Raw genomic sequence first — 23,822 nt, 5'->3', positions numbered from 1 at the left:
GATAGGTGTAGGCTTGAGATGCTCAACAACCCCACAACCTGGGAACTTCACCAATCTATCATTACCTTGTCCCGTTTCATTTGAAAAGTTTTGCATTTGTCGAGTCCAAATGTCATACCGATGATATTAGAAACGGCCTCGGCAAGGAGAACCTGTTCTTTTGAATTAGCTTCTCCTTCCTAAGGTGCTCGATGTCATCCGTGGAAAAGAGGTGGGGAAGAGAGATGAGTGTTAGGATTCTCTGCAGTGGAGTCCTCGATAGTAACCCTCCTCTCCATTGACCAGAAAGAAAAAACAAACGAAAACAAAGGTTGGTTGGTTGTTTAACGAACACTCAACAACATTCGAATTGCAAGCTATGTAAATAGTTGAGTTCGGACCAGACAACCCAGTTACCAACATCATGATCATCGATCTGTGTAACTGGGATACGATAAAGTGACCACCCGATCCCGTTTGTCGCCTCGTAGGTTGCTGAAGACCAATTCTATACGATATCAAGAGAGAATATAGATCTGTCATAAATGATCATATTCGGGATACAGAAGGACAGGTTTAGAAGAGAAAACTTATCTCTTCTTGTGGTGGAAATGATGCTTTAAGTGTCGTGTATGTTTACATTGCTGTCGTGCAAGACTTACATAACGGAGTATTGCCAAGGTAAGCGGGTACACGACACGCGGAATGAACGCAATTTGTACTTGACTGCTTACAGCATTCACACGTACATAAATGAATCACAGCCCAACACCCAAAATCGACGATTCACTTAATGGCATACGTAAACATTTTTAAATCAAACAATGTAGAAATAAACTGAGGTGAGTTAGGCTTGTGGTCTTTTGTGTACACAATGGGATGATATTTCCTTAAACCACCTAATATGGATATACAATAATAATCACAATGTAATTCAACCAGGTCAGACATTAACAGAATCAACATGGAGGATCACCAGGCAGCATCTGTTGTTATGTTTCATATTGTTAATGCTGGCATGTGGGGATATTGCACTTTTAAAATACAATATTGTCCCACAGACCTTCCTTTAACCGCGTATCCGGGAGCTGCCGTGGATACAGATATAATATTCAACTCGAAGATCTGTCAGGGCGTTAGAGCAATAGCCAACACATCCCATATTAGAAGATACCAAGCACTGTTCCACCGATCTGTTCAGCCTTAAGTGTCAGAGAAAGGGATGACAGTAATGGTTGTCGGTAAGACATTTGACGTGATGTCAATGTATGCGGAACGCGAATACTTTCAGATCACCTGGATACTGCCTCAACAGTAAACGACACGTTTACTCACGTGCACGGTATTCCAATTCTTGCATGCTGGAAAGACATATTATAGCAGTTAGATTTAATTTGAAGTAAAGACGTTTTCCACATTTACCTGTGATTTGTAACGTGGTATTCAGTGATACTTCTCCTTCATATGCACGTGTTTGGTTTTTATCAAAGAACTGTTGCTGATGTGGCGTAAAGCAAAACGCATACATTCTTTCGTTGAGACACCCTCGTAAATTCATATTTAGTGTATACGTAAATGTTTTGTAATAATTTGAAGCGGGGCTTGCGACTTTAAAATCGAGGTTTGGTGTGACATTCACCGGAAGACCTGTTCCTAAATTCTGCAGGAATGAAACCCTCCCCATCAGTCGTGCATTTGGTGTCTTTCCACCACAATCTTTTCATTTTTGTGGTCTTTACACATATGCGGGTATGTACATGTATGATATTACATTGTGAAGCATTCAATTGATTCTGGGAATTTTAAGCGTATGTGCAGATACAATCGTAGCGGTGTCCACACATTTCTGTAGGACTTGTATACTTCTGCTTCAGAGCATCAAATGATTCGGAAGTAATATCATATTATAGGCACACGTGATCACTGGAGAGAGGACGTTATACACCCACCATCTCCAACGTGATCATGTCAGCTTCGGATAACGGCGATATCTGCTATTATACGCATCGAACCGGGGACATCAACTACAGGTTTCAATTTCTAATTTCGTAGAATGTACATAGCTCACACCGACCTATAAAAATGTATTGCTGCTAATCATGAAAAAATGATAATGTAATTAACCCCCCCACTCACACACACACACACACACACACACACACACACACACACACACACACACACACACACACACACACACACACACACACACTCGCGGGCGCGCTCACACACACACACACACACGGACGCACACAGATTTCTGTAGCTTGGGACGAAATGCATCCATTAATCATATTTCCTAAAAAGGTAGTGCTGAAATGCAACTATTTATATTTGCACAAATCGGATATGACCCAGAATTACTTCATAACAAACAGAAGCAATATAAATTTCCATATTTTCTGTGTCCGTGAGGTATGGCACGCAATCACAGCGTTAGTTGGTTTTAGTCAACCCTCGGGACCACGTTAAATTTTTCTTAAGGATAGCGACTGCAGTGAGAAGACTTTGCGGGCTGTAGAGTTCCTGCTATTTTCACCGTAACATTTCCAGTAATATGGCCTCTGGAAATATAACAGCATTATCATGAACGCTGGCAATCTTGCATTTCACACTACCGGATTGAATTGTAAGGCTGTGTGTTAGTGGATCACATTGTGACTGATATAATTGATAAACTTATAGGCCAAACAAGGCCACTTGTCATGGTCCTTAACGGTGGTGGATCCGGGCCAAACAAGGCCGTGACTTTTATCGGTAGCGGATCCGGACCAAACAAGGTGTTATCAATGTTCATTTAGTGCCTTCACGAAGAGTTCTAGTCCACATTGCTGCAATCAGTTTTAGTAAAACAATCGCATAGTGGTACTTCAGCCCAATCTCTTCAAGACCAGTACCAGTGTACAGACCCATCACAATGCCGTGCGAACCTACACGTCGTGGGGATAGTTATGTGAATCAATCATGCCTAGGACCATATCATGAGTTATCTTTTAATGAGCCAATTCCCTCTGCAATGTCGGTGGTGATATTGGCCATAGGACAACAACATTCTAACCAAGGGCAGATGTGACAAAAACCTATTGCTTTCTACTGTTACACTGGTTGGGACTGGAAGAACTTGTAAAACTGGTTGTGCACACGTGCTTGGGGTAAAAAGAGTTCATGACACATATGGCGAAATGATTGAATTACGACAGTGCAAACTTGTGTTACTGCTAATGAAAATATTTAGTTTATTCTTCAATAATCAAACATCCATTCTGCGTACAGCTTATCGGAATGCTGGCGGGAAATCCGGTGACGTTACAAATTGACAAAATGACTTCAATGGGCGACATAGCTTTAGGAGACATTTGAATTTCTGAGGATTTCTTTAACATTTCCTTGACATTCTTAAGACCGTTAACTGAATGTCTGAGATTACACACATGCGTGTTATAGGGAGGATGTCGTCGGTAGGAATAAAGAATAATTTCCCTAAACATAAAATATAGATTGTTGTGAGTCCGTACGTTATGTAAGTTAGTTCTTCAAGAATTAAGTATGTTAGTTCTTCAACGATAGATAGGACACCGAACCTGTGGTGACTACACGTGTTAGTTGTCATTGATTAGGTAGTTCATTTGATCTGTCATTGAATCGTGTTTATATAACGATGTTTGAACAAGACATGGATGTAATGAATAGATTGCTGTAGATTGTCACTGGTGGTCTGTACAAAGGTCAGGCCTACAGTTTCGACATGCAATTTCCTGTTTTATTAACTGGCATGTGAGGACATTTGTCTAGATGCTTCACCACCATGCATGATAATCACATGTACAGACACTTCTGTTATTATAAGATCTTGCACTCCTCAACCTATTCCACCTTAAGGACTGTTCTCAATGCTTGTCTCTTCCATCGAGCCTTTGGCTGAATGTTTCTCTCCTGGCTGTCCTTTAGCTGGATGAACATGAGAGAACGCAAAACAAAAATGACTACTATTACCGCTGAAGTGTTTTAGCTGTGGAACGCTGCTGGCTGTGTGCAATGGAACTGCATGAAACCATAAGACATTGGTAACACAGTCAGCACCAGGGGCCCGCTGCTGTGGACGTCCACGATGAATAGCACGTCGCAAGACAATCAGTCTTGTTCATCAGTGAAGTTGGGTACAGACTGGAACTTTGACAGTCGACAGCACCCCCGACTTAACTACGATTACTGCAACAACTGCGAAGAATCCGTTGCGGGATTATAACATCGGAATTGTACGCCGTGCTCGCTCGGAGGTTCCTGTAACACGGCTGGAAGCTAGTCATGGGCACTGTCCATGTTTCTTCTGGACGGAAGAGGTGGGCGTCAGCGTGTGGATCGAAATGTGATGGAATGTATCGCTGAACTAATCGTTCAACAGTGTTCATTGGCTCGTGAAGGTGCGGAGTGTCCCGCATTACACAACACAGAACCCCTCTGCATACAGTACCATCGCGACGTTACTCTCCTTCAAGTTCCCCCTTCCTTCAGACATATCACTTCATAGATGGGACAGCCCACACCCTTACGATGTAAGTGTTGTCACAGGCGTCCCTCACAACAGTCTGAGAACATACCTCCAATCTCTCGGCCTGCAGTTTGATGATCGTGATCGCTGTCTTCCAAACGAAACAGAGACGTTCGTTAAGATGTGACAGACTTTGGTACATTTCTGGAACAACATCCGCCAAACCTTCTTCAACCATCTTGTGTCAACAATGACGCATCTCTGGGCTAAATGTGGACATATCTGACATTTTACGTTACATTTGACTCGAAGACAGTTTTAGTCTGAAGTGATGTTGTATCCGTGTATTGTCATTGCGACTCCAGCTTTATAAACTAAACATCAACATACTGTTTATTGCAAACCGTTATTTGTTTGCGTGTATACATGGTTTTCAATGATAGTGGTGCACAGGCATCGTTCTATGATTGTATATTGTAAATATACGAGTACACATATGACAATCTGTTTTACAAACGATCTAAACGTTTTCTGTAATGTCAGGCGATAGATCATTAGGGTGTTAAGTCATTATCTTCAAGCCCCATGTCAATTAATGAACATTTGAAATTTACTAAGTTCTATTTTCATTAAGTCTGAAACCCGCATCATACGCGTCAATGGCATGTGATGATCGCGGCAACCACGGCAAAAGACTTCAAGACATTTCATGTAATAATTTTTGAGATTATGCCATCTGCACTATGTTTAAGTGTCTATATAAAGATGTGATACAAATGACCTAAAGCACTTGAAGCACATAAGTTGTTGACAGGTAATGCAGATACCCAGTATTCTTAGGCATCACGTTTACAACGGTCACGAGTGCTGTTCAGGTATCTGGACTGAAACACGGTATACACTGTTGCCTGGTACTTCTGTCAACCTCAGACCTTTTCGATGTGGACGTCGACACAATGTCAACATACTCAGATCTGTAGTCGCTGGTCTTACTGACCAGTTTCTGGAAACCCTTCTTTCGATGTTTCCACCTTTAACAACACGTGTACTAACTTGTCTGCACAGACCCGAGGAATCCTACGCACACATACTGGCCTGCAAACACCGCATGAAAGGGACATTGACTGACACATCCAGGAATGTAGACTGTCAGTGGCAGGAATAAGTGTAGGTTAACACCAGATGATCAGATATTCTTTTCAGTTGCTGACTAGTATGAAATGCAGCGGGTTTTCGAACGTCAGTGTAGTTTCAGGTTAATCAGATGGACAGGGTAAATATGCTCAGTGTGGTACTGTTTCTATGTTGCAATAATGAAGTTAAGCAATTGATGTAGGGTACATTTGCTATACAGCTAGACACGACCTTTCAGTGTTGGCCTAGACAGTATATTGCCACAAGGATATCTAATTATGGGGAAAAACTGATAATCTACTTGGGACTTCGTCATGGAAGGACATAGCATATGATATGTTATGTGCAACTGCCTGTAGCAACAACAAAATAACGGACCAACAGAACCAAGGGTCAAATGCATATGCCTTGACGGTTCACATATTATAATTCTGTACTCATATCATGTTCACATTATCAATCTCTGGCTTGTCTAGACATAGGTCCCGAAAGACAGGCGTCGTTTACTTTATTTAAACATAAAAAAGACAATCGCATGTCAATTCAAGCTTCAGTGAAGCAAACTAAGAGCCTAACACGGTTTTATCCTATTCTAATGCATTTGAAGGTTTAGGGACCCAAGCTCTGAAGAGTGAAAATGTGCACTTGGTCAGGGTATACTCGTTTAGTTTATTGTATATCCAGTTTCACTTGCATTTAATCTTCATTGCGATAATATGATGAAGCTGTTTGGTGACGTAAATGTGGCTGTCGGAAATTGTCATGGAACTTCCCCATTCCCGTAACGCATTAACCATGCATGTATCTTCCTCGTTCCTCACAATCATTCTCAGTTTTATCCTTACAGAATTTTCTGTGACGAAATCACCCAACCAAAAATTTAATATCCAATCATTCATGCGTACTCGTCAATTAAGCGTCTGAAGGGATGCTAGCTAATTCATCAGCACTCGATATCTTGTAGATAACAATAGTGGTCAACTTGCATCGGAATTACTCGCAGTGTTCGTGGACCAACGTGATGAGACGCCATAGCTTCAGGTAACCTCGGCAAAATGTTTCTCATCCATTCGACCCTTTCCGTGCAGGTCCCTAATGTTACAGATATATCGGGCTGATGGTTATATATCCGATGATATATCCGATGGTTGCTAATTCGTATGCGATGAACACAAACTTATTGTCTATCTTAGTGACTGTATAACTGTTTGGTGAAGGTGCTCCTACGTGAGTGAAAGCATTTACACCCATTATGTTTGCCTTGCTTGTATTGTATTTTTAAAGAAAGGCGTGTGGCCTGCCGTTTACACCGCGGAAGACATTCCAATCTTTAGATTCCAGCCCAACCCAACCCACCTGACCCTACCCAACCCCGACCCCATACCGTGTATAACATGAACTGACTGAACTCTTTACTATGTAATCAAACCGAGGATTCACTTCTCGTATTTTCAACCAAATTTAAAAATTATGGGACAGCCAACTCGAGTCTCTGAATGTGTCAGAAACACCTCGGGAAATGGATATGACAGCTCGGTAGCGACAACATTTACTTTAAGGAAAAAAATATTCAGAAACCGTTTCGGTTGACAAAATGTAATTTGCGCTAACATTGCACATTCTTTATAAAAATAATTGCTCATCAATTTCTATTAATACCTTGCAAAAGAGAGGTTTCATGTACGTGTCGCATCGTGAACATCGGATTACAACAGGGAGTGAAAATCGTGATTGATTTCTTCACGTGGGACAACGCCACCAGTAGTATCTCATTGCATGAGGGATGAAATATAACCCTTGAAGTGACACAGTCACCTTTCTTGTAACAACTGGCAACAGTGTTAACTAACCTGAAGATCCCATCCGTCCTTTTCCGGTAGTTCCATTTCGGATTTTGAATTGTTCCATTTCGCGGAAATTTGTCAACGAAATGAACACATAGTTTCGTGGATGTGAAGCTGTATTTTGTGAAACAATGCTCACCTTGAAAGAAGCAAGCATACTGAAGGAGATGTTAGAGCTGGCATTACTTGTATATTAATCAGCGACTCGGAAACACATTACAGCTGACGGTAGATGTAATGAAGAACGCGGGTAATATGAATTTATCAAACAATTACGCACTTGACGAGCTCAAGTTCAACCAACGTTGTCGGAAGCCTATGACGTTGACGCAGATCTCGTCATGTCCCACACATGTACATTTTCATAGGGTGCAAAGTCTGGGTCTCCTTACTCGAAGCAACCTTTACTTAGGTTAACCTTAACTCCCATTCTTTAACTTTGCACTAAGGCTACCTTAGTGACTTACGATCACCTTAATTAGTGCTTTGTGAAAGGAGGCCCCGGATCACTACTGGCTACCGCAAATATTAGTTTTGTTGCTGGAGGTGAACATTGGGAATGGATTCTCGGTGAGCACGGACCTTCTCCTCGTGAAACACACGACATGGGTCCTAACGCCTTGACAACAAGTTATATATGCTTGATTGGCATTTTAGAAGATGCTATTTCATGAATACAGACATTTTTTCTGGATTACATCATCTTTTCATTCTTGAGTACAACCTTTCAGGGCTTGTTCTGGCCCCATCATCAGGTGGAACTGAACATGAACTCCCGTGAACTCACAATGCTGTGACAACGCAATACAAGTGGACGTCAATGGATACGGCTAACAGGGCTAACTGAATACATGTTATTATGAATATATAAAATATTGATTACTGCAAATACATTGGATTAACTTTGAAAAGTGTAAATACTTATGACACAAAATTGTTGATAGATAGATTTATAATTGTACAGATAATTATTTATAAATGTATAGAATGTAACAGCAGTGTGTGAATTATGGTTTATACGTGTTAATAGTGATGAGGGTAGGATATTGTCTATTGTTTGTGTAGGACGCATTTGGGAGGTACACACTCTGATCCCTGTGCATTGCTGGTTTTGTACGTTTGATGACGAGATGGCTTCAATCAACTTGCGTTTCCGCCAGTTTGAAGGTTTGCGTTCTTTCACACGTATAGCCACTGGTCTGCCCGTCTCACCAATGTAGATATCACTACAGTCATTTGGGTTGGATATAGAGTGGTTACTCCCTATTCATATCATTCCATATTCATCAAGCCAGTTCCCGGACTCTCAAACAGCAGATTCAGCAAATGTGAAGGAAGAAGGCATTTCTTGAACATGACTTTGCAGAAAATAACAGCTAACCTTCAGTTGAACACTGAATACCAAGTTGTACGTGAAGTAACAAAACCTCCCTGTCTTGCAAAATCAAGAAGCGCCAGATATTGAAATTTACCAGTTTGAAACAACAGAAATAAGATGTTAAATCAAAGGCTAGTGCCAGATCTAAATTTGATAATTACCAAGAAAAAGCAGCGAAACTACCTCAGAAATCCTTATTGTCTAAAGGACATGCGCAGTAAACGTTTAACAACACTCAAATATGACAACTGTAAATTCCACAAAGGTTAATATGAAGTCAGTAATGTCTGATGCGAACTGGCATATCACACAACACAAACATACCATATTGGCCTGTAGAAAACGCACGTGCATCCGGTGGACTACACTGCGTGTGATTTAACGGAAACAAGGTTGTGACACAATCAGGCCTCGCAGGGAATGCCCGAAAATGCCAGACATGAGGCCACTGGAATACTGAGAGCCGGGATGAGCAAACTGAAACAGTGAAAGGCCCCCAACACAGTGACAGACCTCGGAAAACGACGCCACGTGAAGATTGTCATCTTGTCACGTCATCACGTCGAAAAAAATTTTGCCAGTGTGCCAGATCCTGCTCAAAGTCTTCAGCGGACTACAGAAACACGGGTGCAACCGCAGCTCGTCCATAATCGCCTCCGTTGTGCTAGGCACCGTACCCGTTGTCCCCTCCAGGCTATACAGTTAACGCCACGTCAAGCTCGCACCAACTCTGGACGCCTTTATAGTCATCTCAAAACGCACGTTTTTATTCAATTCTATGAGTCATAACCAGCTCACTGTCGCTGTACATATTCTACATGCGCCACGCCCATTGGAAGGAAGTCCTTTTCAGTGAAGAATCGCGTTTTTGTCTGCGTTGTAGAGATGACAGAAGTCATAGTGTAGGAAACGAAGGAAAGCGTACTCAACCTGACAGCGTTATGGAGCGTGACCGTCAAGTGGGTGGAAGTGGATTGGAGAGGGATCACTGGGACGGTAAAACTGATCTTATAGTGATATACAGCACCCTTACAACTCAGCGATATTGCGTTCTCGTGATAACACCAATGGTCATACTCTTCCTTAAGTAACGTCACGGAACCTTTTCCAACAGGACAATGCACGTCCACATACAGCTAGCTGAAAATCACAACAATATTGTGATGGTCATCGCGAAGACAGAGAAGTTATTCCTCCAGTTAAATTGCAAAATTAGTTACAAAAGCTTGTAAATGATTAGGCATTACGAGATATGTTTTTATGTATTTCCCATTTGTAGTTTTTATAGTTAATGGCAGTGCAGAAATTATTACCATAATTATCATGTAAATAAATTAGTTTATACTAGTATTGTTGGCACCTATCGCCATCACATTACGCTATTGGTTTAGAACACAGTTGTACTTTGTCAGGGTCAATGTCACCAACGTTACCTGTCAGAACGATCTTGTATACATTTTCAAGAGCTTTTGAATTGACCGCATTTATTCAATATTTCCTCGTTCTAACCGCCCAGTTACGAAATAGGACTATCAGATATGGATTAATCTTACCATGTCCTTCGACAAACTGTGACATAATCTCTGTGACACTTGTTAATTAACCATTCTTTTGGTGAATCTGTGATCTGGGCCGAGCTACGTGTTTCGGTGACGCCAGCCATTTTAACTTTGTGACAGACAGTCTATGTCGCAATGGGGTTACCGCTACTTTTGACTCAGGTTAATGTTTTGCAATATGAAAAGAAGTACCCAGAATTGTATTTGATGATATGTCAGGTCATGTTGCAGAGCCGATGTTAATCCTGACAAAGGGAACTATGTGATTCCCACTGTTGTATTCCTACGCGATGTTCAGCATTATCATTTATGAACATGTTTTTCTATATATATGATTTCCAGTGACACCGTCAAATTGTATGAGCGACTGAGTCATATTGTTAAACATCTTGTGTGTCAGATAAGCTCCAATTGCCTCCTGACATCTGTAATCTTCCTCTTTGAATTGTCCATCGTAGTTCCCAGTCGACGTCGCTCGTTGTTAAATATTGCGTCCCCCTGAGCAGGCAGCAAGGACGTAGGAGGACGTAGAGAGACGCAGTTGTTGAGCTTATGATATTGGAGGGCATTTAATGAAGTAATTAGACGTAAAAATAGTCATTTTCTTACCTTCTGAGATAATATCTCTTCCCCTTTATTTCAGTGGTTTCATGTTGTGAAAGTAGATCCCTCAAAAGAATAAGGACGTAACGGGACGTAATATCTCGTGATTTGATTGGCCTAGAACTGACATGTGACCATTTTCTCGCACCTATAAATACGATGCGATCCAGTTTGGGTAATTTTGACTTTGGCAGTCTACAGATCAGTCTCAAACTAAGGGCAGCCCGAAAGTTTCCCTTGTCCGTACATAATTATAATAGCTGATGCTATAAATAGACTGCACTTTTAGAACACAGACACAAACTATTATCTTAGTAACCATGGGGTTATTCAGACTACCAATAATTAAGCCATCATTATATCTACATAACAGTGACTACTACTGACGCCAAAGGTCACTTTTTTATTGCCCTAACACCGGTCCCTGCACATAAACCTTAAGCTTGAGAGGGTTCTACTCAGTGAAAAAGAGCATTGTGCTGAATTACATTTATACCCATGAATAAAAAGCTATGTATTCATTGAAAAGAAGTGTTTGACTCTTACTGAAGACAAAACTGGCAAGGTTTATTGAAAGTTTGAGTCCCGCCCGCCACAATATTGACGTCTTAGCATGGCCAGCCAGGTCACCAGACCTTACCCCAATCGAACATGTCTGGGACATACTCGGGGAAACGTGAAAAACCACCGTAACATCCAGACTGTCAACGACCTTGCCCTTCAACTGGAATGGGGAAACATCACCCTTCATCAGGTTTGGCACCTCATCAGAAGCATAAGAAAACGTTATGTGGTCTTACAGCAAGCTGAGGGACGACACACTTGATGCTGACATTTCGTGTTAGTGTGTGTGAATTTCACTGACCCACCCCTCTCACTTTGTAGCACACTGGCTTTCCATTTCGTAATGACGTCACGGTTGTTGTAATCAAAAACGGTCCAGTGATTCTTATCCTCATTTCTTTCTGTTTTCGTGGACTGTTTCACTCTGTGTTTCTAATCATTTCTGACTGAGTATATATCCCAACAACAGCTTCGACCAACTCAGATAATTACATTGCAACTATAGAAAGTGGTCTACAACAACCAAACGGAAATGTCGACTACTTGCTAATCTCGTCCTTGCTACAGCAACAACCAACGATTTAACCCAACTTAACCAAAGATGGAAAGACAGCCATAGCAGAGTTACTTTATGATGCTGGCATCACTGTCACCAAAGCTGACAAAGGAAAAGCAGCCGTCATTATGAATACACCTGAATTCCTGACCCTGATTAACACTGGTTAAGGGATATCGCCACCTACAGACTACTGCCCTAGGACCCAACTGCAAAGTTAGAATCCAAGCGCACAGGAAGAACCTGTAAACACTTCATGACAACAGTGAGATCAATGATATACACAACAAACGGAACCCAACAACTTCCAGCCACCTTACTCTCGTGCGGATATCAGTATAACTGTACAGTAAGTATCTGTACATGTATAAGTTGATCCAAAACTTACTCCAGTATTTTATATATTCAAAATAGCATGTATTCAGTTAGCTCTGTTAGCTATATCCATTGACCTGAGTTAACAGTTACTGTTCAGTTTTACCTGATGATGGAGCCAGAACAAGCCCTGTAAGGTTGTGTTCAAGAATAAAAAGTAGATGTAACCCAGAAGAATCTCCGTGTTCAACAAATTATGTAGTTCCGATAGTACTGTCAAGTAAGATTTGGATGCACAGGGAGGAACAGACTTTATCCCCTCATAGTAATTCCCCCCTACGCCATAACTGAGCTACCACCAGATCTGTCACGAGGTCTCAGGATGACGCGCGGCTAGATGTTCATAGATGTCACCAAAAAAGGCTATGCCCAATCAATGAAGAACAAAGTGAAACGGGAAACACATGACCAGCGATAATTACCCCGGTGCCATCATCACTGGCACGCTGCGAAGGGCGCTAAACAACGTGGCCTTAGAGCATGGAGATGAGCTTCTTGCACACACCTTCTGACCCAGAACGATCCTGTCATGGTTCCGGATCAATCGATACTGCACTGTTATCGTTGCTCAGGGACACCCTGAATTGAGTGGATTGTCAACATTTCTGGTTTGTTGTCTGTTCCCAAACCCAGATTCTGAAATATGGGCTGAGTGCCGTGTTCAGTAACAAACCAACCAATCACCCACAGACAGACAATGGATACAATAAAGTAAATCATAAAAACACAAAGATAGGTGACTGACAGAAATAATGCTTTTCTGGATATTGTCATATCAGAAATAATACCTTACGAATGTGTCTGGTATTACGATACGTGCAAGCTGTAGGGTGTACGTAAGGTTGGCATTTACTGACATAAACATTCTTCCATAGGAACACTTCTGTCTGTTCCAATTCTTTGTTTATATGATCTCCTTTTTAAAGCATGTTTAATGGGTCAAAGCCCAAACTGCTGTAATCTGTAATGAAGACACATACTTTGCACCGACACCTGCTTAAAGATAATGATATGTTCTTTTAAAAAGTTTTTGAGCTTTAGAGTCGTAAAATTAAACGGTGTGCCTGAAAACACTACATGTTTATATTGCACTTTCTATTCCTAACCATCTGATGTTACTCTGCCAATTAAATCCTTTGCATACCTTCCAAACTGCCATCATCCGCAAACGATTGGAGAGGGAACGCTTTAATGATTGCTCCACTGACATGTCCTCACGAGAGATACTGCGGGTAGGACAACACATGCTCACCACTTTTGCCAGCCCCTTAGTTATTACCACTGTTATTGGAGACTTCCGTGTCAATCACTCTCCATAAAACCTTAAGCTCGAGTGTTCTCTGATATTCCTGTCTGTTTAGCTGACATTAGGCTTACAAATAAATGAAGTTGGATATAGCTGACCAGTCACGCTGAAGGAGAAACATCTAATTAAAGGTTTGTACTCGACGAGTTCTGAAGATGAAAAACTAGCAAGAAATACATTCTGAATCATCTCTGTCAGGGAAACGGAATTGGATTTACATTCTCCTTAAAATAGTTTTAACTTACAACAAGAATGTATTATGTATTAAATATGCTACTCAAAGTCTGCTAAGGATCACTTCTTCACGAGCAGATCATTAAAATGGGATTTTCGGATTAAAACTGAAATATCTAATGATCTCAAAAACAAATCCATTGCGAAAAAGGAAATGTGTGGTCCATGTGGCAGCCTGGTAACGTAGCCTTGTGATTTGAGTAAGTGCTTGGACGGTGGTTAAGGGCAGCCTGGTAACGTAGCCTTGTGATTTGAGTAAGTGCTTGGACGGTGGTTAAGGGCAGACTGTTTCACTTGTGACCGAGAGATGTCGTAAGGCCAAGACGTCATGATGCGGGGGTCTGGAGTTGTGCTCTTTGGGGATGAGGTCTGCTGACCATTCCATAATAACAACCATCTCCTGCTCTAAGTAGGATCACTGACCCTGCCAAGACGAAGTCGTGCGTCATCGTCCGCTAAGGTGCACCTACACACTATTTCACGTACATATCGTCCTGGATTGGTCCAGCTGTCAGCTTGGTGACAGGGATCGTTTTTTTCCCAACTGTAGGAATATACTGATAAAAAACATAATCACCCTATTTTGGAATAACTTGTGCACGACTACCTGACGTTCAGACAGTATCTCAGTGTGGTGCGAAATTTTGTCTGCTATAATGATGATTACTTGCTGCAGGAGAACCATGTTTTCCAGTTTTTGGTAAAACGATGTGAACCATCCGAATGACGGTGAGTGTACAGATCCAAAGTTATAACTCCATGTTCTGTTGCAGCAGCTGCTGCTGCTCCAGGGCTGATGCCAAGGACGTTTGCAACGTGACCTTTGCATTCCTGTGGATCTAGCAGCGTCTTGGGCGACGCGCAGAACCACCTGACACGTACATGTTTGTCTATATTTAATGCTGAAATTCCCAGTCGGTCGAAATTAATGTTGCTGCTTGTGTTTCAAAGCAATCTAGGCAACAAGGAACAAACGATCGGGCATAGGGAGTCCTGGGAGTTAACGATAACTTGTGATTCGGGAACGAAGGGTCGCCAGGCTTTCGCTGTATATGTTTTGAAGGAAAAATGTGAGTTAAAATTTATCGAACACAAACATAGTGCTTAATGGTAAATTCTAGAAACCTGTTAACGAAGGACAGCAAAATAACTAGATTATCGCACATATGAAATTTAAAACCCGTAATCAAATCTAAAACAGTGTAAGGATCTGGTGATTATTTTAAGTGATTACAGGGCAGGTAATCACTTACGCGATTAAATGGCATATTATTCAGGTGCCTCATCACATATCTTTCCGAGGCCTCGTGGCGAGCTAATCGTTCGTTTTCAGGACAGCGTATAAAACTGGGTCGGGAAACTAAAGAATGTAGACATACCTTGAGCAACATCTTACCGCGTGTTGTGTTTTCTGTTCTCCCGTTGAAGCAGGAACGTACTCACTTAATGCTGCTGACAAGGTACAGTGAGCCCAAGACAATAAAGCGTAGCATTCCAGATTTCGAGATGGGTGTGAATAGATAACAGTTCTTTACTGAAACAAAATGTGTCTTAACATATTCTGAATCGAAACATTACTCTAAGAGTCATTATGTTTGTGTTATGGGCAGGTTACCCTCGCCGAGTGAAGAACATATCAGGTGCAAAGCTTAAGCAAAAAGTTTAAGAGTATCCTCACACGCCATACTGACAAAAAAGTTCAGGTTTGTGTTAAGAGTATTTCTATGCTTACTATTTTTTCTGTCCTTTACACAATTCTTTACTCTTGAAATAAAAAAAATTGTTACAGAATTGAATCGAGGTAAAGTGGACTGTCTTGTACGATGAGACTAGGCTGTCATGTTGAGTACTATGCCCTTTGAGGCGCTCATGCGGGAAGATACGCGAAATGTGTGTTGAAAGTGTTGAGTCCATTGTACGATTTCAACTTTATCATGAGCTTGTGTATACAAATCACAATCAAATACTAACGATGCCAGCTATTCGCAAGAGGGTATGTGTATGCTGTAACACTTTCGACAGCTGTTTGCATAGATGGTATTCCACATGATCGGGTTGTAATTGCTGTATGTCTGTTTGTTAGCAGCACTTTCATTGTCAGTGGGAATATTCCACAAATGACTCTTGACGTACAAGAAGTTGGACATTACGATTACCTAATTAATTACAAAGAGTTAAACATTCTGGAGGCAACCATCTCAACTCCCAACCAGATTATGGTAATATCCCCGTCGCTCAGGTAAATTGAAGGGTTGAAGGTTATTGTGCGTATTTAACGACGGACATGCTATAATCACGCCTTTGTCTATGGCGCACACGGGGATGAATCCACACACTTTCATTAGACCACAGAGGCAATCGGACTCAGATGGGTAAACTTGTCATCACACATGCTTACTGTTTGTGTGTAGTGATCTTACAGAGGAAAAGCTTACGTCATCATCAATTTGTCACATGTTGACGTGTTCTTCTTGTTAGCAATGACATTGGAGCTGAATGAAATATCACGTTTCATATCAAAATGGACAGGTTACATTGGATTTATTTCCCTGCGCCCCAAGCTGTATGAAACATGCCCAATACTGGAAACATGAAACATTCCTTATCCACAACTTTAAATAGGTTCGATATTACCATAGCCGTTTTCCAGACATATGGCGACATATGCAGGTTTCCACATACAATACAAAGATGTTTCTGCCTTCGATCTTCCAGTGATAATGGGGACGTAAAACGAGGGGATGTGAAGCAGTTTGCAAAAAGGCCATAATAGTTTCTCTAAATCATCGCACCATTTATCTCCGCTGAGTCCACTGGAGAGCTATTTATATAGATTCAGGAGATGGTTAAATAATGATCCCATGTCTAAGTATGTACTGGCCTTTGATCGTTTACGTACAGGTGAAACATAGCCTCTTTAATGAGCCGATATGGAGTTTCGGGATTGCCTCAATAGGCTCTAACGGAAATCCAATATTCCGACACAACTGATGACATCAAGGGATGTCTATGTATATTTGACAGCATCATTGGAGGAAATATTAGACTGAAAATATGCATTACCCCCATCATGCAGAGATTGTAGCTTCAGGTGAAAATGCCTTGCTAACATGCTGACAGACAGTTAAAAGCACTGGCGTTTTGTATATTTATAACATCGCACCGCGGACAATAATCTGTCACTTACAATCGCTATAATGAATATTTGATACATTTCTGTTCATATTTCATATCATATAATTGTGGTGCATAAAATTGTGATCTACAATCCTTTCCTCAAGATAAAAGCCATGTTTAGAAGAGACATGTTATTGACTAGCTCCACATGTATTTTCAGGCAGCGGAGAGAATATGTTTTTTTAATGCAATATAGTGCCGACTTATTGGGGACATTCAGTTACAGCAGCGTCTGCAAAGATGAAGCAAGGATCCCAGCATTTTACTAAGTGTACTATTTCAACCCTACCAATATTATGAAAGTTTGTCAACGGATACATCAATATTATGAAAGTTTGTCAACGGATACATCAATATTGTGAAAGTTTGTCAACAGATACATCAATATTATGAAAGTTTGTCAACAGATACACCAATATTATGAAAGTTTGTCATTAACGATTCTCACATACTGATTCTTTGTCGTTTAGCACATTTGGTGTAGAAAGTCATGTAGCACGTACATCAAGATGTGTTTTGTATTGTGTGTCTGTACAAGCGCATATTTTTTACTGTATTTCACATTTGGTATCATTAATAAGTAGACAAACAACCATTTTTACATGTTATTTATAGCCCTGTTTTACATTTCAGAGTTCAATATCCAATATGGCTAACAGTGATTCCGCCATAGCGGAAATTCGCCTCATTTTGTCGCCTCAAACAACGTCACATCCGACTGGCGTCGGTTTCAACAATACTGATGTCAGGAACGATAACTCGACCACTGGCACACCGAACGCAAGTCAACAGATAAACCAAAGTTTGGCAGAAGCGGAAGTCACGGTACAGGCCGTCATTCTGGCACTGGCTGTGTTTGGAAATACTTGTGTGTTGATCGCCTTGGCCAGAAGGCGTAAAATCAACAGCAGAATGCACATGTTCATAATGCATCTGAGCATAGCGGATCTGTTGGTAGCATTCTTTAATATTTTACCACAACTGGTATGGGATGTGACACAGAAATTCCAGGGAGGAGATGTTTTGTGTCGCTTTGTGAAGTTCATGCAAGTGTTTGTGATGTATCTGTCAACGTACGTGCTGGTGATGACAGCGATTGACCGATATAGGGCTATTTGTCACCCCTTGTCAAACCACAACTGGACAACCAAAACTGTCAATCTCATGATAGCAGGTGCATATTTCATTGCCGGTGTTTTTAGCATACCCCAAACTCTGCTGTTCAAGTACCAGGAACGTGTCGCTGGTACCGGAGACTTTGATTGTTGGGTCCACTGGGATCCACCTTGGATCCTTCAGCTGTACATTACAACATTCACATTCCTTGTGTATGTCATTCCCTTTGTAATTCTTGTTTTTGCATATGGGTCAATATGCTACACAATCTGGTCCAAATATAGAGTTACACGTGAACCCCTGGTGAAAAGGGAAGTAACGAATGGTACTGTTGGTCACCTGATGTACACTTCATCCAGTCCAAATCCGGGAAGGACATTTGGACACAGGGATGGCGCAATGCATCCAAGGTCACATTCCAGTAGAGGTTTCTCCAGAGCCAAGCTAAAGACAGTGAAGTTAACATTTGTTGTGATCCTTGCCTACCTTGTCTGCTGGTCTCCATTCTTCATCTCCCAACTTTGGTGGTTATACGATGAGGCGGCTCCCATGTCAAGTGAGTACACGTAGTCCTTCATATGAAAACGTTAATCATTGGCGTATCTAAAGCCAGAAGATTTCAGATAGAATAGCAGACGATCTATACTGGTAATCCTGGACCTACGTTGTCGAGGTCCTTCATGTTACTTCATTAGGGGTAGATAATGTACCCGCTGGTTCACACTCGTAAAATCTTCTATATATTCTTCATAGTACTTTCTACCTCAGAATGTGTAGAATAATGAGAACACGAGACACGTTCCACGCCACCCAACGCGTTTAAACGCTCAGCATTACTTATAGAGATAAAGTGAGATTATTTACGTTTTGGACAATGTACACTACCACAATTTTGTACATTGAGTTCTCCATCTTCTACGGGGGCTCTGGGGTAGCCTACTGGTTAAATCGTTAACAGGTCACATCGAAGACCCATGTTCGATTCCCCACATGGCTACAATGTGTGAAGAACTTTTGTGGTGTCCCCAGCTGTGATATTGCCAACGGCGGCGTAAAATTAAACTCGCCTACTCCAACTACAATACGTATCACCCTACCAAAAAGGAAGGCGAGTAATGGAAACGAGCGATGCATTTCATCTGATCCCTTACGATCTTAGTATAAAAAATATTGGCGCAACAAAACTCATGTCGAGAGGTCGAATGTCGCATGCCTATATTAGACTTGAAAGGGCGTTAACCTCACTAAACTACCACCCGTTTTCAGTATTGAGAATTGAACTGTCAACGGAGCTTAGTAACGAAATGTATTGTGAATGAAATATTAAACGTCAGCGCCAGATAATAATCAATGAATATCAACAGAAACAGATACCACCGGCTGTGGAGTTTATATGAACGAGTCAGTGAAAATCAGTAATGGAATCAATTGTTCCATCCAAGGACAAGGCCTGCCCTGTACTGCCCTGTAGGTAGTGTAGGTGAATGCCACGCACACAATGCTATAACACAGTAACTGTTTGTAGCCTATCGTCGCGCCAAATACCCCGACCGTACACATGGGGTGGGGAAAAACAATATGTTCATGGACATGTAAGTAAGACTTAATGCCAACTTTTGACATAAATCAGTGTGAATGAGGTCCGCTTTCCGTAATTGCAGCTACAGTTATTGGTCAATGCCCAGATATTGGTCAAGACAGGAAGGTGATGTCCAGTCAGATTCAAATTCTTCTCTGATTTCCATGTCTGGTAGATGGTAATGGATTTGTGTTCCACTTTTTTGGTCTTATGAGTCTGAATCTATATCAATGTGATTAAAGCCAGACAAGCTGCCGATACATAATTTCACAAACAGGAATATCTATACTTAGTTTCATTAACGTTGGTTACATACATGTACCACAAACAGATAATTAGGAAAAAGACCAGGTTACAAAAATACATATCCCATATTTGAGATGCTTATTGGGATCTTCAATCATCTTGGGCTAAGATCTATTGTTACACTGTTGGGGGAACTGAGCATAATCAAAAGGAAAAGAAGAATTAACCAGACTGTACATGTGCCAAATTTAGAACTGACGATTTCAGGAAAAGCACAAATGTCCTTTCTTTGTCATTCTCACTCTGCAGTCACATTTTATAATCAACGCTGTTCGATATGTTTATGTCTTTTGGATCATTCCAAAGGAACCATTAAGTGTTTAAATCATCATTACACTTACTTGGAAGTGAACTTATGTACTTACGCTGACAGGGGTGCATTAATTTTCCTAGTCTCTTTTTGAATTATTCAAAATGTGTGCATTCCGTTTATTAACCTACGTTTTTTTACAAAAAATAGGGAGTTAAGTAAGTTTTATTCCCAATGATTCCAAAAGCCCCTACTTTGGCAATCAAGCTTCAAATCAAATAATCTTACCGATCTTTGAACTTTGCATGTGTGGCTTGTTCAAGTTGATACATATTATCCAGTTTACTACGTTCAATTCTATTATTGCATACGAAAATAAAGACCATTCTGCAGAACACAGTATAAGTGCAAATTTGTAAATATGTTAAAACATTCTATCATATGAGTTTTTGATAGTTCATCTTCCTGAAACTTCAACATATTTTCCAGCACTAAAACTTGTTTTCTTTGTATGGTACATCAGTGTCTTAAGTATGCTATATATTCTGTTTACTGGACATGTAGTCATATACAATGGAGGTATAAATGTAGACACCGGTGACCATGTTCCCGTAGTGACTTATCTATAGTGCCACTGGCTATACAGACATGACTCTTTTGTATGTATTTTTCACCGGAGACTGATGTTTTTTTAACCATCATATACCCTGACTTTATCTTTTTACAAATATTTTTCAGGATTTCATTTTTTCACTGTTTGGTTCTTTGGAGCATAACGGTCTCCGGTTATGTCAGTAAAATGTCGTTGTTTGGTTGTCTATGGGTGTATCTCACTTTCTAGTGACACCACTAGTGATTAATTTACTAGTACAGCTCCTCATAAGAATAAGTAAATGTTTGTCGCCTTCCTATGAATTCTATTTCTTATTTTATATATATTTATATACATAGATGCTGTTTCAGTGTTTTGTACTTACAATGGAATTACAAGTACAGGGTTCGAAAATTCAAGATTCGCGGAGTATTACGAGAAATGAAACAGAACAATCGGTGGTCGGGTAGATTAGATGACAGACCTTGTGTGCAAGACTTTAATCCCAACTATAGCACATATTATATGATTTACTACATTCCTCAGTACCACACTGTGATTGCATAAGCTCTATCCATCCTCTAGTGCTTACATAAAACTCTGTGTAGATTGCCAGGGCATCTGCACCAAACGTGTCAAGATTACACCGATGATGGTGTGTGACCCAAATGTACACACTAAAGGTAGCATCGAGCTGAATGTCTCCACACATGTAAATAATCGATGTCAAAATGAGGAGTTTATTGAACTGATCGATTACATGGTACACTACGTGTGCGACCGCACATGTGTAATCAAGGCGAAGAAGACTGGTAAACATTATTATCAATCCTCTCAATGTAATGATGTTGTAAAGGGCTCTCCACACAAATCTTAAGGAGTTGCATGTTTGTTTACATTGTTATAAGACGCGTAGTCTTTTGGCAATTGCTAACACCAGTTCGGGGACTGTTGTTAAGCTAGACAGTACAAGTAAACTCTTAAAAGAATTACGGTAGCACACACCCGTAATACCCTATATGGCGGGGATAAAACACTCTAATATGCTTTAGAGGAAACAATCGGTTTCTACAAGACACATATTTTACTAATGTGTAAATTAACATTCGCAAGCGTGAGATTGTACTCTCTATTATGGTGTCAGTGCAGCAAACCTTTGGTATCCACTGCCGAAAACACACATCGAGAGCCAACACGACAGCAAGTCACCACAGTGGCAGCAAGTCGTAATGAAAGGTTCACAGCCTTCCATGTCTACACCAAACACACTGTAACCAGGATAACTTCATTTAACACAGAAAAAACCTTTAACGACAAGCTTGGTGTAGAGCATGGGACACATGTATGAGAAAGATATACAAGCAGACAGTCTACCAGAGGACAGATATGAGTGAGTGAGTTAAACTTTCACGTCCTATCGGTAATATTGCAGCCATATCGAAAGATTTGAATAATATATAAAGTCGAAAAAAAACCAGTCAAATTAAGGCACCTGGCCATAGAGATATACAACTAGTAGGAAAAACAGAAAGCCTTTAACTATAGAAGACAAACGGGTATAATGAAACGCAGCAGCACTGGCGGAAAAACACATACGTTTTATCAAATCATGTAAGTGAGTCGTTTGGGTATGCGTAACAATTATGCCATGGGATAAGCATGAACACACTGTTTGGAATGCCAGTAACAGTTCGCTTCTGACTAATTTACATAATTAAGGCAATAATGACTATTTGTATGCAATTTCGTAAAATCGCCATATCGATTTGTGAAAAGCCTTAAGTTAAGAACATATAAAATAGAAGCAGCCGAAATTGCTTTGAAATTGACACAAACACACCCAAAGTCCTTGGAGATTTAACTGTGCCCCTGAATAGTAGAAAATCCATACGATGCCAGCAATTTCATCACATTCGGACTGGAAAAGTAGAGATTTGTTTCAACAAAGCTTAAAAGGCGGGCAAGCAGCAAAGTGGGTAATTTGAAACACTGATCTTAGAGGACGGAAGTCTTAATCAGGAAACTATGTTCTAGAATGCTGAAAAACGTTTTTCAAATTTGATAATACAGCATGGAATTACACTCTGAAACAAAGTTTATGGTTATTGTCAGTTTTTCTCTCATTTATCTATGCATTATAAACGTTATAATATGAATAACAGCTACAAACCCCGTCCTCACCCATAAGATGTGGCTCCTCAAAAACACTCAATTATTAGAATCAGACTACGGCATAACACGTGTTTATTCGTCACTGTCAAGTAATACTCATGTTCAGTGTTGTCATGATGATGACCATATCCTGCCAAGTCCCCTGAAACAAAACAAATGTATTGCATATATTTGGAATTTGTCAAAAATCAAAGAAAATGCTGTGAAATGTAAACAAAAAGGCTATAGTAATTGCTTATTGCTTGATATACAGAGAAAGGTGACTGTTGGCAATTTCTCATACTATCAAGGTTTTGCATATACATATATCGACATATGAATCATTTGATGTCGCCTCATTGATCGCTGGTGTTTCTAATTAGTGTTTCTAGTTAAGGTTGGTAAATTAGTCGGGAAGAATCGGCTGTTTGCTAGTTATGTAACGATATCAGATAATCGACAGATCTAACGTTAAACTAGTCGGGAAGAATCGGCTGTTTGATAGTTATGTAACGATATCAGATAATCGACAGATCTAAGGTTAAACTAGTCGGGAAGAATCGGCTGTTTGATAGTTATGTAACGATATCAGATAATCGACAGATCTAAAGTTAAACTAGTCGGGAAGAA

The 23,822-nt window shown here is 40.5% G+C and overlaps 1 protein-coding gene across 1 annotated transcript in view; it reads left to right on the top strand.

Moving 5' to 3' along the window:
- The window catches only part of LOC137298288 (cephalotocin receptor 2-like), a 42,765-nt gene that overhangs the window by 4,733 nt on the left and 14,210 nt on the right, over window positions 1-23,822 (top strand). The window contains exon 2 of the mRNA XM_067830482.1: window positions 17,832-18,870. Coding sequence (XP_067686583.1) covers window positions 17,847-18,870 — 1,024 coding nt within the window. The 5' untranslated portion in view covers window positions 17,832-17,846. The remainder of the gene's footprint in view (window positions 1-17,831; window positions 18,871-23,822) is intronic.

The sequence above is a fragment of the Haliotis asinina genome, chromosome 10 (assembly GCF_037392515.1).
Source record: "Haliotis asinina isolate JCU_RB_2024 chromosome 10, JCU_Hal_asi_v2, whole genome shotgun sequence".
Taxonomy (NCBI): domain Eukaryota; kingdom Metazoa; phylum Mollusca; class Gastropoda; order Lepetellida; family Haliotidae; genus Haliotis; species Haliotis asinina.
This window is presented reverse-complemented; position numbering and strand designations above follow the sequence as displayed.